Source organism: Falco rusticolus, chromosome 3, assembly GCF_015220075.1.
Source record: "Falco rusticolus isolate bFalRus1 chromosome 3, bFalRus1.pri, whole genome shotgun sequence".
Lineage (NCBI taxonomy): Eukaryota > Metazoa > Chordata > Aves > Falconiformes > Falconidae > Falco > Falco rusticolus.
Genome location: NC_051189.1, coordinates 111,641,157 through 111,658,862, shown reverse-complemented (window position 1 = coordinate 111,658,862; position 17,706 = coordinate 111,641,157). Strand labels below are relative to the sequence as shown.

General features: G+C 39.9%; 2 protein-coding genes across 8 annotated transcripts in view; one reads left to right on the top strand and one right to left on the bottom strand.

Moving 5' to 3' along the window:
• MTOR (mechanistic target of rapamycin kinase) overlaps window positions 1–17,706 on the bottom strand; it is a 66,860-nt gene that overhangs the window by 30,982 nt on the left and 18,172 nt on the right. For all 6 annotated transcript variants that reach the window (XM_037382158.1, XM_037382162.1, XM_037382163.1 and 3 more), the window contains 3 exons: window positions 17,409–17,551; window positions 16,084–16,246; window positions 15,802–15,947 (listed from right to left, as the gene is read on the bottom strand). In XM_037382158.1, the coding sequence (XP_037238055.1) occupies window positions 15,802–15,947; window positions 16,084–16,246; window positions 17,409–17,551 (452 nt within the window). The remainder of the gene's footprint in view (window positions 1–15,801; window positions 15,948–16,083; window positions 16,247–17,408; window positions 17,552–17,706) is intronic.
• ANGPTL7 (angiopoietin like 7) lies at window positions 8,427–14,975 on the top strand. Of its 2 annotated transcripts, none has more exons than XM_037382169.1 (5): window positions 8,427–9,053; window positions 10,736–10,836; window positions 11,172–11,366; window positions 12,195–12,393; window positions 13,420–14,975. In XM_037382169.1, exons 1-5 carry the CDS (start codon window positions 8,675–8,677, stop codon window positions 13,587–13,589), a joined length of 1,044 nt encoding a protein of 347 aa, XP_037238066.1. In that variant the 5' UTR covers window positions 8,427–8,674; the 3' UTR covers window positions 13,590–14,975. The 2 variants fall into 2 exon arrangements, with proteins under 2 accessions (XP_037238066.1, XP_037238065.1); XM_037382168.1 differs by having other exon boundaries at window positions 10,733–10,836.

The following is a 17,706-nucleotide window of genomic DNA, read 5'->3' as shown; positions in this document are numbered from 1 at the left end:
TACAGCTATTGTCTTAAATCATTTCTACTTCACACTGGTTTTCTGATCTTACTACCAGAAATGGCTCTGTCTGCATATTGGTGCTTGGTGGTCAGCACTTTTGCTAAACCACAATTTAATGAGGAAATTAACTTTTTATGAAGCTCCTGCTATTTTATAAAGCTTATTTATGAACAGTCTCTGGCTCATTGCTCTCCTCTTTCCCTAGTTGCACTGGAAAACAAGAAGTACAAGTTGCTCAAAGCAGTGTCACAACACCTGAGCATGCCACAACACACCTTCAGTCCAATATTAATGCTAGTTAACATCTGGAATGGAAACAGCACAACCTAACTAAACATGTCAACTGAGAGCAATGCACAGAGACTTTCAATGGTCTTTGAATATGCCTCTGTAGATACAGGCAGCTTTCAGAAAGGCCCCTTCTTGCCTGCTATCATCAAATGACTGCTTATTCCTGCCCCCCACCCTCCTGCCATGACAGGCCTGTTGATCAGTAAGAGACAAGGAAAACTACATATACAGGCAATATTCTGAACAGAAAACTAGGGAAATTTTTTAAATGAGTGCTATATTTCTTCTGTCTGTTGAAGTTTCCTTCCCTGACAACTAAAGAACCAAGCTCCTAGACACACTCTAGGTATCTGGGAAGGTCAAGTAAAATACTTTTGGAAATAGGACCTCAGAATGGTTGAACTCAAATCTGATTTAGTCAGGCTAAGAATGCACTGTAATCACAGTTCATGATGACAGGCACCCAAAACTGGGAAGCACTTGAAATACATCCATGCCTTTTTTTAGCAAGATAGTCAAAGAGCATACTACCTCTCCATGCTTCCCAAGGGAAAGCTAGGCAGCAGTGCCTCATAAAAGTGATAAATGGCTGTCACATTTCATATCCTGATGATTTAAAGAGCCATTGGCAGACACATCACTTCCAGCATGTCAGACAGTTAATTACTTCCAAGTTATCTTTCTTGTCAACACTTCCTGACAAAATTGGCCATTATCTTTTATTCTTCAACAATTAGCGCTGCTCTTTCACTGATGCTCCCGGGTGCACTCAATTACTCTTTTTTTTTGTTTCTTACTGTTTTGGCTATCCAAAGTAGAATTAAATGTTTCAAAGCTGTCTATGGCTAGGTTTAAGCAAGGGGTGGGGAAAGAAAGGAAGGAAAAGGAGAAAGACTTCGATTTAAAAGAATACACAGCAGTAGATATAATACTGTATTGTCATTATTAATCACAAATTACTCTCTTGTAACAAATGATCTAGCCCACACAGTGAGTAAAGATAGGTAATTTTGTGGACTAAGATAAGCCACTGACTGGGAAATCTGTCAGTTATTTCATGTTTTGACGCACCACATTAAAATGGTGTATATAAAAAATGGGGGGGAAAGAAGCAGCAACATTCACTGCTTTGGCAGAAATGTGCCTAAACACAGAGAAGTACAACTGCCCAGAAGAGTACAAAAATCCCTCCAAAGCAAGACTCACACAAAGTGGGGTTTAATATGGTTGAACATTCACTGACTGTTTCTTCAGAGTAATAAAATCTTGGTAATCACTGCATCATTTTGCTATTCCGTTTTACAGGCTAAAGGAAACACAGTTGTGTGTTAAGTTGTTGATTGTTCTGATCTTGTGTTTTGGAGGTTTTTTGTTTGTTTTTTTTGAAAGACCTTGGATTTCTGCTTTTTCTTATTTGCTGGATTCAGTGTACTCTTGACTGCTGGAAGTATATTGACAGTTCCCAAAAATCGCTACTACCACAGCTGACTGGAATGTGTTTTCAACAGACCCACTGTTCTCTGCATACAAATTCTCTGAGTGGGCCGGCAGATTGTACTTCTCTTGGAAAAGCATTTCCACATGCAGTCCTGTTAATACATCCAAAATACACATTTAGAAATCATGGCATTCTGTGCTTCCCTACCCTTTCACCTTCCTACTATTAGGATATTACCTCTTTCCCTTGCAGATCTGATGAGGTCTGCACTCAGGCAGAATCTTCTTATATTTTTTTAACACTCAAAGCACTACAGAGCTGTCCTCTAGTTATCATGCTGGAGACTGGACAGAATGAAAAACACTACAGAAAAGCGTCCAGGCACACAGAAGAGGCCCCAAAGAGCTAATATTCCAGCCAGGCAGAGTTGCCAGGGGGTTCTACTCACAGTGTTGCTGCTGGAAATCAGGGCAATTTACCGGATTAGGATCAGGGGGATAGATTTCTCCTTATATCTGGAAAAAGGTAACTACAGAATCTTTCAGGATTAAAGGAGAAGATGGGAAAACATCTCTCAAGATAGAAACAACGCTGCTGGCTAACTCAGCAGAAAGTAACTTAAGTCTCTGTTTACTGGGAGACATCCTTGCAGTTGCTCCTAATTCAGGATAATATGAAGTTTACTATTAAGGAGAAGATCAATTGTTCTCCGTATCTACTGAGGGTAGAACACATTCATCTGTTCACTTTTGTTTAGAATCTAGAAAAAAGCCACCACTACCACCTACTTTTCTTTTAAGGCATGCTGCCAAGCCTTCAAGTAGACTACCGTATCTCCTTTCTTGGAAGTTTTCAGGTATAGGTTTGGTAGGTTATAGGTTACATATGTCATCTATCAGGAAAGGCCTAAGTATTCAGCTGTGCTGCTGGTATGGGCTGGCAGAATCTTCCAGTATTAAAATGGGAGTCCAGAGAAATAAAAAGATTGTCTAAGTCATATCAACAAGATTTTGACATATTTAGAAATAATGCATTAATTTCACTGTTTAGATACCCACCATTTGATTTCTCTCCTTACGCAATAAGGGAAGTCGTTAGAAGAAACAATAAAGCAACAGAAGATCTTCATACTTTCCTTCAAAATCAGGATTAATCAGTTGCAAAACTGATTTCCACCACTGAAGCTTTGTATGGGTTTGGTCTGCCTGGACTCACTGCATAATTATATAATGCAGCACAGTAGAATTAAAATTGATGTCACAACAACAAAAGCATTAATTCTCATACTCCAAGTGCACAATTTTCAGCAGCTAGGGGCGGCTAGGAAGGACATGAGACTGGCACAGAAAGCTTTGTGAGAAGACCATTAAATCCAAGATGATTGACAGTTTTTCCCCCCCTCGTTTATTAATCAATATCTGAACTGTAGCCAGGATAATATTTAGTGTTCCTGTCCAACCCTAACCTATTTTTAGTACTTGACCATGATGAGTGGGATATTAAAATGTGACAAGCCTTCTGATGAAAAAAAGTTTTGTACGGATGGAATGACATAGTAATTGGAAAAAGTTATTACCCTTGGCAAACTCCCTGATATAAAAATCTCTGACAAAAAAAGTATCTTAAATCTTTGAGTATTATTAGTGGTGAAAGGTTACAAACCTACTTTCTGATTATTAAGATATCGAATAAAAAAGTAAGTCTTAGATGTGTAAAGCACTAAAATGTAGCACACTCAGCTAGAATCACAAAAAAAGAACGTTATTTAAGGGAAATATACTCCTATTGCTTGTATATTTTAAAGGCTATTTAAACAGGAACCAGACATGAACTGGGAATGAAAAACAACTTTACTGTCTTCAGAAGAAAGAGTACTCAGATGATGGACTTGTCTCCTCCACAACCCCCAGGCATAAACGTCTAATGTTCACTAGTGATACTCTCTTTTATACAGCCCTGGGAGCTCTCCAGTCTTCCATTATCTTTGAGGGTCTCTAACAATATTGTCTGTCACTCAAAATATATTAAATTTTCAAAAACTAAAAAGTAAGAGATTATACCCATCCCTATCTTCCCATAACAGTGAAGAACTTGGTTTTAACAGTCTTTTCAGGAGGTCCCAAGCCTATCTGTGAGCTAACACACACATTTCCTATTGCCAGAAAGCATCTCAAAACTTGGTAGAGAAACCTTATTTTTGCAATAAAGCAGCTTGTGTGCAAAGTCTAGACAAGAAGACAAACTTTTTTTTTTTTAGATCTCCCCAAGTTTGTTTAAAAGACTCCTCTACGTGACAGAATTTACCAACCTAAGTCAAGCTTGTTTTTCCTTCTGAGGAAGTGCTGAGAGCTTGCTCCTGGAATTAGAAGTGGAAGGCACTGCTACTTTGTAGATACTCTGGGGAACAGATAATCCTCTAGCAAAAGGAACTGGCTTTGTTGGCCAGCTTCCCCAATTCTACAGTTTGTGTTCAGGCATCCCTGAGTCCTTGATTCAACAAACCTCAGAAAACAATCAATTGCCCCCAAAACAACTCTAAAAAAATGCATTTCCATCATGTCACTAAAAATTATTCCCATGCTGGGAACAAGTATGTTTGAGAAACCAATACCAGGAAAGAGCTGTTTTCAATAAACAGTTGTGAAGATTGACTGCTTACAGGCCAGAGTAGCAGCCCCTTCAGCTTTTCAGCAAGGGCACACATTGCTCACAGGCATTAAAATTGGCCAGATTCCCAATCTTGATATAAATGCTTGCAAATCAAATAAAAACATTCATGAGCTTTGAAAGGAAAAGCAGTGAAAATGTTACCAAAAAATTCTTGGCTAGCCCTGCTGCTCAGGCTGCAAAAGATCTTGTACCACCTATCCTTTATTAACAAGATTCAGTGAAGGCAGAGAAGAAAAGAAATTGCCAAGGAAGATATTTAGCAGAAAAAGGTGAAACACTGAACCACAGCCTTTGCATATTTGTTACACCAGAAAAGGATACATTAAATAAAAAAGAAATCACAAATGATTGTAGGAAGTATTAGCATTTTGTTTCTCATCAGGCCCTCTTACTTCCACTTGTTTCTATATAACTTCAGAGAAGTATAACTATTTGCAGTAGGTAACAATTTTATTTAACTTTACTAGAGATTTAATCATTACTGTAAAGCTATAGCAGAGTGACCGTTAGAACATTTATGAGCATCTCCAAAGCCAGAGGTGAACAGTTTCATACTTCCTTGGAGGGGAAAGCAGTATTTCACAGAGCTTTGACAAAGTAAGTGTGGACTCCGGCAATCTGCCAGCAGAGAGTTGAGAGGCTTTGCCATCTCAGCAAGCACCAGGAATGCTAGATTCTAAGCATTTGCCGGATGCATATTAAGGGTTTTGCAATGACTGGCTACCAAATAAATAGCCAGAGGGCACTGAGCTTTCCTTCTTGTCTCAGCTTCACATATACCTGCCAAAACAGCTTCGCAGAGAAGGCAGTCATTTAAAACCATCTCCAATTTAATCCAGCCCTCCAGGGACAAGAGAGACTTGGTTCTAATCAAATAATACTAATATACTTGAATTTGGTAACATCAAGCAACATTATAAGTATAGGGTACACATTAACTGCAATCACATTTAGACTCAGTTCTTCCAACCACTTCAAACTTACATCATTGACAAAGTCGAAAAGGATTTGCCTCCTGTTCTTGACTTCAGCATCTCCTTTTTAGCTATCGTGTGGCAAAATATTTCCACATTCAAAATACAACAGAGGAAAACTAGGGCGGTGGATTTTGGACCAAATGATACTCTATTTCTCTATTGGTATTGGGGGAAAGGGAAAAATAGGACTACCCACTCAGTAATCACAGAACTAGTTTCTTCCTAGCTATGCCCAAAACTATGCTTCTTTCCAAAATATAACAGGATCCTGAATTCAAGTTTTAAGTACAGCAGTACGCAGCAGTGGAAAGTTTTCTACAAACTGTCAGTTCCTACAGCTGATCTAATCTGGCAATGACTATCATTAGTAGCTATTGCTGCCTAAGTGACTGCCCTCAGTTCTTCATGTAACAGGGAAAGATTCATCTTTCAAATACTCATAAAGAAGTCAAATTCCATTAAGGTTACGGTCTCTGCCAAGAGAGATCTGTCTGCCCAAATCTCTCTTAATGCTCCCTCAGAAGTAATGACAGATGGGAAGATTTGTGCTCTTTTCCATTCCTGCATAATACGTCTGTTGTCACCCCCTTACACAGAGCAAAGTGAGAGAACAAGGAAGTATTACCTCTGTTTTAAAAAGGGTAAATCCAAGTATGCAAAAGAAAGATAGCCTGCATTAGCATACACAAATCAGAGGCTGGACCCAAAATAAAACCCTGGCTGTCTCATTTTGAGTGAAATACTCCAGTTTAGAGAGGGCATTTGGAGGCCTTTCTGCACTGTTTTGCAACATCTGTGCACGACAAAGTTCGGTTAAATCTTGGATCCTTCCAAAACTTGTATAAAAGGGGAATGCACAGGCCTACAAGTGGTTCGTCTCTTCTACATCTGCCCTTCATGATGGGAGTGTGGGTGAAATTCAGACTGTACAAAACAGGTAAGAGTTACTGTGAGCAAGAGCAGCAGCAGAATGTATCGAATCCCTATGTAACAAGATAGGGGTGTTAGCAGGGTGGCTTTTTGGGGTGGAGAAGCCAGAGTCTGGCCTGTCCTATTCTTTGTTCCAACTTTGATGAAAACACGTTTCTCATCACAGGAAGCCTGAGAAGAATTTGCCCCTGGGAATGACAGAAGCTCCAGCTGGAAGAGGGCTCAGACAGGATTAGAGGCAGAACAAAAAGGTCAGGCTTTCATCCATGTGCAGTGGCACTTTCTGGTCTGAAGTATAAAAAGTAATTTTGCTATGGAAGGTTTCTGGAATGTCCACAACAAAAATGTGACTGAAGCCTATGGTCTGCTGTGGAGGTATCCTCAGTACTTTAATCAAATTGTACTTTCATATCTCTGGCAATATCCCAGGTCACCACTATCACACAGTAGCCTCACCAGCTGATACTACACACTACAGTGGTTTCTGCCTGAAGTACAGCACACAGGCACCCACAATGAAACTCAAGACACTCACACTGCCTGGAGACGTCCAATTTTGACCTCCTCTTTCTCCTCTAACAAAATTCAGGTTTATGAAACATCTGTACTCATATTCCACCCTTTCCGGGCTTTGATGATTTTTCTCTTCCTAAATCTTTGCACCTTGTGGGGTCTCGTTACTATTCTGCAGAAAAACTACTAGCCAGCTGTAGTGCAAATCAGAGGCAGAAACAAACATCTAGCAACAAGTGTAACAAAGCTAAGGAGGAAGAGAAATTGCACCAACAGGAAATTGTGCTTCTTATTTCTCTGAAAGTGGGTATCAGATCAGCAAGGCTTTCCTAATGTTTTCTAATTAAGCAGAAATCCCGCAGCCACTTTGGATCAGCAAAAGAAGTCTAGATGGGATAGCATGTCTCGGTTGGGTTTGTCCCAATTTTCTTTGTAAAAGGAGCAAGATTAGCTTTCTTTTGTTTTTCTGGACACCAATAAACTCCTATGGCATTTACGCCAGGTGCAGATACAGGAGCCATTTACTCCTTTATTTGCATCTTATCTCTGCCAGTTACTACGATCAGAAACTTTGCAGAAAGATGCAAGAACCCACACGCTGGACAACACAAATCAAGAAACAACTTATCTGTAAGGATCTAGAACAAAAGTTGCAGACCTTTTCCAAAAGGCTGCACCACTGCTGAAGCAGTTCTACTTTGGGATCAAACAGGTATAATCAACTTTTCAGCTGTTAAAAGATATAAAAAGAAGAGATTGGAAGTTGTTATCTCAGCCAGCTGATATTTGACCTATACTCTGAATGTCTACAGATTTAAGGTTTACTCTTAAATCTACACTTTATGTAACTGTGGACATTTTAATTACCCATACATTTTCCTTTCTTAAAATCCTGTTAATAAACTGGCTGCCATAATGTTGGAGTTAGATCACATTGCCTGTTAAAAAGCCATCTCTTGTCAATTTTAAGTAGACTGCCTTTCTGTACTTTTTAACGTCCTTTTGCTTGTCCACTGCGAGTAAACAGAAGACATGCAGTTTGACTTACATATTTTGCAGACTTCTTTCCATCCCACCCTCGGATAACCCATCTCTAAAGAGAACAGCACTGAGTTCTACAAAACAAATAGTGCAGATGCACCAGTGTCCAGAGAGAGGAGGATCAGATGCTGAACTAATTTGCTAAAATATCATCTCAATTAGTAAATACTGCAAGCATAGAGTTACCCCCTACAACTTCTGGGGATTATATTAGTTGGACTCATTGCAACTAGGGCTACCTACAAGGCAGTTACCTTCCTCGAACTTTAACAAAGTCATTCTGTTTGGACAGCCTTTTCACATTCTGGACCTCTAATACTCCTACGTTACTGAAGTGCCAGAACTAGTCACCGAGAGGGCTACAATCCAATAGGCAATAATTGCTGGAAACTCTCCTCGTTTCCTAGCCCTCTCCCACACCCCTTCAAGACAGAACTGTGTGAAGTCTCTCCTGCTCTCCCCAACATTTCCTGGCTAAAACCTGTTCCAACTTCACCCTGTGAACACCTGATATGGACAGATGAACTGGGAGGGGCCAGAAAACTCTTCATAGCTTCAAGGGGGTGGAGGTAAACAGAAAAATAGTATATAAGATGCTTTGAGGCAGACTTCCATAGTGAAGACTTCCTGATTCTGACAGGAGGGGTCTGAAAAAAAGCTACTTCTTCAGGCTCCACCTTCAAAGACTCACTTCATTGGAAGAAAGCTAGGTACCAGTCTGCTGTAGCACTTGCAGAAAGTTTCATACCTACCCCAGCTGCATTCAGGCTACCCGCAGTCAGCTGGAAGTTTTCTGCTGCTGTAAGCAAAAATGCCAGCAAGATCCACTGCTCAGCTGGCATGGCTCTGCATTGTCACTGTGTCTGTGGCAATCTATCCAGCACTGCTGCAGAAGCCTCCTAAAAGGAGAACAATCAATGGGAATGCACAGTCCAAGATGACAGGCTGCTGCGATGAGATGAAAGAGCTCAAGCTGCAAGTAGCCAACCTGAGCAGAATGCTGCAGGAGCTGAGCAAGAAGCAGGAAGGTGACTGGGTGAATGTGGTTATGCAGGTGATGGAGCTGGAAGGGAGCACCAAGCAGATGGAGTCCCGCCTCATTGATGCTGAAAGCAAATACTCCGAAATGAACAACCAGATAGATATCATGCAACTCCAGGCAGCTCAGACGGTCACACAAACTTCAGCTGGTAAGAAGGGAGTCGCTGAGCTCCCAGATAGACCTCTTTATGCACAGAATGAACTAATGACTAGTTCTTAATGCTAGCATGTCTCACTAACGTGATTAGCAAGTATGCATACTGAATACTTCTGCAGGTGATCCTGAGAGAACTAGTTTGAATTCATCTGCCAAAAGTCCAAACGTCCAGCTGTATTTTAACATCTGTATGTCTGTTATGAGGGAGCAGAAAAACTGAACAGGTATTTTATTTGTACAGCACGGAACTCTGTCTAATATTTTATTTTCTGAGCACTATAGTATCAATCCAAAAAGAAAGGGAGCTGGCTTTGTCAGGGAGTGGCTCTGGCAGTAACATCCTCTGAGTTCACAGTGCTGACAGAGGACTAGAAGTTGGTAAAACAATTAGAAGAGCTCTCCAAGCATTACTGGAGATTTATAATTGTATCTTTATGACTATCTCTGAACCAAAGTAAGACTGATCCATTATTTGCTTGGCAATACTCAAAAATTCAGGGCTGCAGATGATGCAAGATGAAAACTGTGATATAAGCCTAGCCAGAACACAGTTAAATTGTTGAAAATTATCTCTTCCCTGAGGGAAAATTTCACTGCACACAGTGATTGCACAGGCCTGTACTAAACATGGAATGCAGGTGCATTTTGTAGGTTAGCTACCTGTAAAGTCACGTCTAAAAGCAAGTGTCCTTTTTGTTGACTTCCCTTAAATCAAAATTCACTGCAACAGCTTAAAACTTCCTTAAAAAGAAACTGCTGTTGTCTGAGATGACTGGGTTTGCCAAAAGACTTCACTTGGATTTTTTTTTTTCTTTTTTAAATGCGAAGGAAAAACTTCTAAATCTGTTTACTAAATTCTTCTTAGAAAAAGTCCCACTTGACTGGTTTTGACGTGCCACTGTTAGATCTTTAACAAAAATTATACCATAACAAATCTCTTTGGAGCTGTAGTAAAGGTTTAGAAAAAAATACAGTAATGTGCAGAGGAAACTGGGTTAGAAGATAATTTAAAACAGATGCATCTCACCTCACCAGGTAAGAGACATTTAGTCTGTACTAAATTTAAGATTGTCAGTAGGGATAAAGCCTTACTTCAGCTAGTTTATCTTCAGAAGAACAGCTATGAATTTTACCACCTCCTGCACCGGGAGGAAAGGAGGCTTGCAGCAACTGACAGATTGACTGCAGCTAAAAGTCACTACCGCTGTCACAGGCTCTAGTGCAAGAAGTGTCAAGCAAATATGCCTCATCCACAAAGTTGGCTAACCTGTTCAAGCACACAATCAGAACAGGCAGCAGACCGAGCCACCCTATTAGATAAACCTTTATTATTTGGCAGGGGGGCAGCAAACATACACCTTTTTACCTTCCAGCAGACACACACAGTAGCTATGTGAAGATAAAGCAGAGATGTCTCTTTGGACAGAAGAGGTTAAAAAAACCCCAAAAAACGCAGAAGAAAACCAGAGAACATCACAAAGTCCCAGTGCTACAACATCATCTTCCAATGCATGCACTGATCAAAATTAAACTATTTCAGGAAAATATTAGACTTATGGGACGTCATCTTCACTTAATTACTCCTTGTACTACAAACTAAGCTTTACAGAAACCACACTTACAGGAGTTGCTCTTGCTGTTCAGATTCTTACTTTCTGGTTCTGATTCAAGTAGATGCTGTCTATGACTGCTCATCACTTTACCAGAGGAACTACCGAATCTCTGGCGTTTACAAGCTACCTCCTGATGAATTTTTGGGCAGTCCAGATCTGGAGGTAAGGATTCAACTACACACTGTGTATTACATGTCTTTTCAAATATGATCAAGCAATACTTATCTACCGCAGAGATATAAAAGGCACATACTGTATTATGATACTCTGCACTTTGAATCAGCATCTTTATGTAGGCAAAATTCAAGGAAGGAAAGAGTGTACCTTTAAAGAGGAAAACCAGAAAAAGGGTTCATTTAATAATTTTTTTTCCCATGACTTTTAAATAAAATAGGCATTTCTTCAAGTTGTGAAATCTGGAACAATGTCTTGTGCTAAGGGAACTGAACCTTCCCAAGTCCACTAACTAGTAAACACTGCCTTTTTTCCTGTTCTAGGTGTTCTGTGACATGGAGACAGATGGAGGTGGCTGGACTATCATCCAAAGACGTAAAGTTGGATTGACATCTTTCAATAGGGACTGGAAACAATACAGGGAAGGATTTGGCAATATTCGGGGAGATTTTTGGCTGGGAAATGAAAACATCTACCGACTTTCAAGACGCCCCACTGTTCTGAGAGTTGAGTTGGAGGTAATTAATAAGCTCTCAATTTCAGCAGCAAAAGGTTTTTTTGTACAAAGTGGTTCTCCAGTAGCAGATACCATCTTCTACCTCTATAGGAGACCCAAAGAATTTGTACACTTTAATTACAGAAGGAGGTAGGCCAGAACTAGTGATACATTCAAGGACAAGAGAGAATTATGTTCTCCACTGTGCAAATTCAGTAGGACAATCTTCCGTCTATACACATGGGGCTCTAGAGAATCCTGTGGAACCCACTGCAGACAGAGATCAAACCGCCGACCACCTCAGGTTTAAAGATTCATAGAGATGCCTGATAAAGTTTTAAAGACTCTGAGTCTTTTCCTTTTGCAGCACTTCCTTCCAGCCTGTGTAAAAAAGATTGTACTACCCCAAAACAATTTCCACGGTCTATTAAAGGTTTGGGTTTGATTTAGACTAGTTCATAACTGGTACAATAGCTTTGAGGGATGTGTGTGTGTGTAACAGAAAAAGTGAGTTGAAAGGCTTTACGTCTAGAAGTCACTGTTTCACAGAGGAATAAAAAGTTACTTGAGGCAGCACATTGAGACATGGGTGTTGAATGCAAGAGCTGCACACCAGGTTTCCATATGTATTCTTCAATACAAGCGCAGATAAGATTTGGAAACATGACGCTTCACTCTGGAAAGTTTCTTTGCCTTAACAGATAAGTTTCTTCAGTCTGAGACAGAATAAAGCTTGTGAAAAATCTAAGACTGAAAAGAGATACATAACATGCACTGTATATAACCATAGATGGCGGAGTCTTTTCATAACTATTCTAATATGACCCATTTCTTTATCATTCTGTGGCAGGACTGGGAAGGGAACATACGCTATGCACAATACAAGCAATTCACCCTGAGCAACGAAATAAATAGCTATCGTCTTTTTGTCGGGAACTACACTGGCAACACAGGGCGTGATTCTCTAAGGTATCACAACAACACAGCCTTCAGCACGAAGGACAAGGACAACGACAAGTGCGTGGATGACTGTGCCCAGTTTCGTAAAGGTAAAACACACATCCTGTCGCAAAACAGCTGCCTGGGTAATCTGTAGAGAGCCCAAGACTCCCTCTCTCCAAGTAACTAGCAAATACCATCTGGATAGCAAATCAAGGGAGAGGTGACCAATTCTGGAATATACACTTATCCATTTGGTGGGAAATCTGGCAGTTAAGGCTGACTTACACAGAGCCGGACTGCATGTTATAGACATCAGTACCCTCCCAATTATTTAGTGTATGTTCTCACCTACACATATTATTATCTAGCCCATTACGCATATCTGCCAATCTGCCAGACTAATTTCAGATGCTGATGCAATTCAGTGATGCAGGGACCTATTCCTGTATATCTATATGCTTTTTATTTTTTCTTGTATTTTTATGAGGTTTCAGGTTCTACTATTAGGGACTTCTAATTATTGTCCTGTATTATTATCCCACATACACCTCAAGATTCAACCTGAATTCTAATCTTTATTCCTACTCTATTAAGAGCCTCTAGTGAAGCTACTCTCTTCGTTCAATATATTATCTCTATATGAGCTCTGTCACAAAGATAATTGTCTTCACTGCATCTTGCCCTTTATTTTTAATGACCTCATTGTGCCCTCACACAACATACAAATAAAATTGCTGATATCAGTCTCAATAAAATAGTGCAGCTCACTTGCAGAATCCAGAAACCTTTTACATACCTTAAGATGCCCAAGCTAAGAACCCAAATATGTTTCCTATGCTAAGTCTCAGAATCAAGAGACGTTAAGGAAATATTCTAAGAGAAGTGAGTAACTAAACAAAAAGCTACTGGACTTATTTGACTATGGAACCATAAAGCCTTTATGTATTTAGTATCTATGTTAATTTTCAAATTTACTTGCAATCCCAACTATTAGAGCCATAGGCTCCAGGGATTAAATGCTGCATTCTGGTCACTCTCCTCCAGAATGAGCAATAGTTCTTATTATTACTAAAAAATATACCTGTATCTAGTAAATGGCTCACCAGAAATCTATTAATTTGTTTCCTGAAAAGGTGGATATTGGTACAACTGCTGCACAGATTCCAATCTGAACGGAGTTTACTACCGCAAAGGAGAACACACAAAGAACATGGATGGCATCACCTGGTACGGGTGGCACGGATCGACCTACTCACTGAAGAGAGTTGAGATGAAGATCCGGCCACAGGATTTCAAACCGTAGAGGGAAACAGTATTTGATTGTACAGCTACATGATGCCACTGCACAGAAGGTGGGCAACAAACAGCTCAAAATCAGCCAAATAATTGTTCATTTCATCTAATATGTGCAACAGCTACATACCGGCTACGTACACACACAAACACACAGGTGCATTAAGCACCAGCCACAGCCACTAGTGTTACCAGGGCTCAGACTTATTTCCTCATCTTCAAGCTCTTTCCAAAGGGAAAAATACTGTGTTAGAACAGGTTAGAACACAATGCACTTACAGCACCTTCAGAAAACTCATTGGTGTGTTTTCACTATCACTGTGACTAGTGTGTCACCTTAGAACTAACCAGCCAAGCAGGGACTAAAAAGAAAGCCTCCTTGTTGTCTTTCCTTCAGTGTCCAGAGCAAGCATTGCTTGTCCAAGGGGGACTTAAATCACAAAAATGACACATTCATTTCAAGCCAGAGGAATCGATCAGAAGTGTCTCTGATGCACCTTTCCTTAGTGTATAGTAAGTGGCTTACATTCCCACAGAGGAAAAAGACAAAGCTCAAAAGTTTTAGATTAGTTAGTATTCAGGTTCTTTTCTGAACTTTTACTGCCATCTCCTGCTACTGTCTCAAGTAAGTCCCCACAGAGGGCTGCACCCAGCATATAGTAACCCTGGAGGAAGGATTTGTGCCATATGCTCTGTGACGTTTATTCCTATCCATAGATTACCTAGAGGTTGATAAACTAGAAAGCAGCTTTCTGGGCTGCCAGCAAATTATGTTCAGGTTAGAACATGAGTGTGCTATATGTCACTAGGACCAAGAGAGAACAGCGAGTGAGAAAAAAATCCAGACCCGGCCAAAAAAACTCAACTCCAACACTTAAACCCACTGTATCCATGAGCAAAACACTAGTACACACCAGAGAATCCATAAGTGCCAAAGTTATTCAGACATAAGGGAATGTTCGCTAGCATACCGCAATGAGGAATATTAAAATCTGTTCTGAAAACTACCCCAATTACAAGTTACCTAGAGATGTTATGTCAAAAATTAGTATGTTTCTCCCTTACATAACACAGTCTTAAAAATAACAGTTAAAAAAAGAGAGACTCTTCCTGTAGCCATACCATTGTTTGAATATGTTGGAAAAGGCAGTTATCGTTAATATATCTATTTTTATTCAACTTAAAGAGAGTTTGAATCTAATTTAAATTGTTCAGTCTTGTGTGAAATGGAAGCGAAAGGTGTCTTGGGAATTGCCTTACATATGTTTGACTATTCATACTGCAAATTTCAACTGTGTGGAACTATAGTTGGAACCATTCTAACTGTGGTCCATAAAATGGATTTGTAAAGGTTTCTAAACTTTTTAATTGCTAATAAATTGTCTTTCATTTTTAATCCTGCTTTATTTCAAGTCTTTGCTCCTTTAACTTGCTTTTTGATACACAAAGAAACAGCTGCACAAGTGATTGAGGCCAGGCAAGGGAATATACTGAATTCTGTATTTTCCTCAGAAAAACAAGAGAGGACAAAGGAGGCAAGAGTAAAAGAGGGGAAAAAAACAGAAAAGCAGAACCCCAAGGAAGTAGGAGGGCTGAAAATTCACTGCAGACAAAGCTAAGTTTTTGCTCAACCAAAATCAATTTGTCCACCTCAAATGGTAAGAGTTAACATTTCTGTGATATGAAACTTGAAATTCACATTTTAAAACATGTAGTTCAGTACCAAATCCTGTGCAGGTATTTCAGGCTAACATCTTTCTTATTGACAAAGCTCAGGAAACAATACACTCTTGTTATAATATCTTCTATTTGGTAAATGAAGAAGAGACCTATCTAAGCCACGTAAGCAGATTATGATGAGCAATTTTAATTAAGAACTTCAGCTTTTCTAGCTTATTTATATGCAAGTGTAGAAATCTTGTCTCGTTTAACTTACAGCTACTCCACAACATCCCATATTGAACTTGAAGGATGAGAGGTGGAAATCAGAAGACTTTACCTTTTCCTGCACAGCTTCCCATGGCTTCTGTCATGATTTTTAACCACATAATAGGAGGACAGAACTCAGGAGCTAGGAGTGTACATCTACAAGGCAGTTAGCAAGCCTACAACAACGACTTGTGACAGAGAGTAAAATCCTAAGTATTGTCTAGATTCATCCTAATGGTATCCTAAATTGCATACTGATGCAAGAGCGTAAGTCTCATCAGTTCTGGTCCTACCTGATGAGAGACTCTAGAATGGCTGGGGTGGGGCCCTTTTGAAATTCCAGCTCCTTGTAATGAAGTGCCTTGGCATATGCTCGACATTTTGCAGCTCTTTCCCCCAGAAGGACAATGCCATTATCATCTCTCAAAGGCAGTGGACCCTGGGTAGAAGCACATACATCAAAAGCAGGTTGAGTATAAAAAAGAAAGTATGCACGAACTCTTCACACCTTTTCCATAGCCCAGATATCAGCCAGCTAGTTGACATTAGAAGAGTTGCCTAATAAATGCCTCTACCTTGTCACTGTGTTCCATGAATTCTGCCAAGTTCAGCAGTGTCTGAGTGACTTCTGCGATGTCTTGAGAAGTCAGGGCCAATTCAATGCTTCGAATCAGCTCATCCTGCTGGTCTTCATTCAGTTCAGACCAGCATGAAACAAAAGCAGCGTTGAAGAGATCTCTGAGGAGGAAAGCAAAAGAGAGTGAGATGTGGGGATTCATTACTCATGAGCAAAAGTGTACTTGACAATGGACTTGCCTTCTTACTCAGAGACAGAGAGCAACAAGATGCGTTTATACGTCTACCTGCGATAAATAGTGATTAGTTTTTATAAAGCTAACTTCTGTACCAAATACTCGGTGAAACCTGCATTTTAAAAATATCTAATAGGATGATACACTACAACAGCAGAAATATTGTACTATCGCATACTAGCAAGTATTTTAGGTGAGAACAAACTCTTCATATCAGCAAGGATGCTCTCCTCTTCTGCTATGAAGAACCAGGTCTAGTCTGTCTTAGATCACAAGTGAATGTAGTGAAAAAGATGATTGTACATTTCTCTGGACACACATGTCACAACACTTGTGTTTTCTGTGCTCACTAGAGGACTGTTATAGCTAAAGTTTACATTAGTGGCAAAGCTTGAGAAGGAGAAATGATGATAAAAACAGATACAGTGACAGCCCTTGTCAATGACAGTGCTGTGGAGAAATACCGTGGGATAGGTTTAAGATGCACGGAGTATACACGCAGGACGCACTAACATTACCTCTGTCTACCTAGGAATTGCTGACTTTTCATCCTGCTGTTTGCCCTTCTCTTTAAAAAAATGTTAAAACTCACATTAAGACAAAATTAAACCAGGAATGACCACTTTGCTAACAGCAGTAGTCAGACTCATATGCACCAATATGACAAGTGTATGCCATCAAGAAGAGATAAACAGGCAACTGCTTACAGAGACTCAAAGTTTCTCCAAACATACTGGTTGCAAATGAAATAAAGCACTGCGGCTTATTCCACACAGAGACATTTTTATTCACTCACAGTAGTTCCTCAAAACTATTTCATATTCTGCTGTTTTTCCAGCTTTGCTTTTATGTGCCTTATGTCATTTCTAGACTAATATGCAGAATTCCACTGAAAGATTTTGTGCACATCAAGTAGCAGCCAACTGAGAAGGGTGGAAACGAAATCAAGTTGCCAGCTATTTGATTTGTCCCAAAGCAGGAGCTATATTTACAGAACCCAAGAGCTTTTCAATATCTTTATTCTTCCTTATAATATCTGGCTTGCATCCGCAATTTCAAGTGATGCGAAAAACACAGAATTACTCTACCGAGCCATGGGATTATATGCCTGAGCCAGGGCCCAGCATGAGCGCAAGGATGGTGAGGAGGAATCTTTCAGCAGCTCCAGACTCAGTCTTCTTAACCATTCCAACCAGTCATCTTTGGAAACTCTCCTTGCTGCTCCCCAGGCCTGCAGTACAAAGCAAGATAATTGACCTACCAAATGAAGGACTATCCAAAAGCAGAAGAAATCTATCAGCAGGCAGCATTACTTCTTTACAGCTCCAAATTACATGACTGAGATTCCATTCTCAATTCCCTGAAATCCATTACCTTTACCAGAAA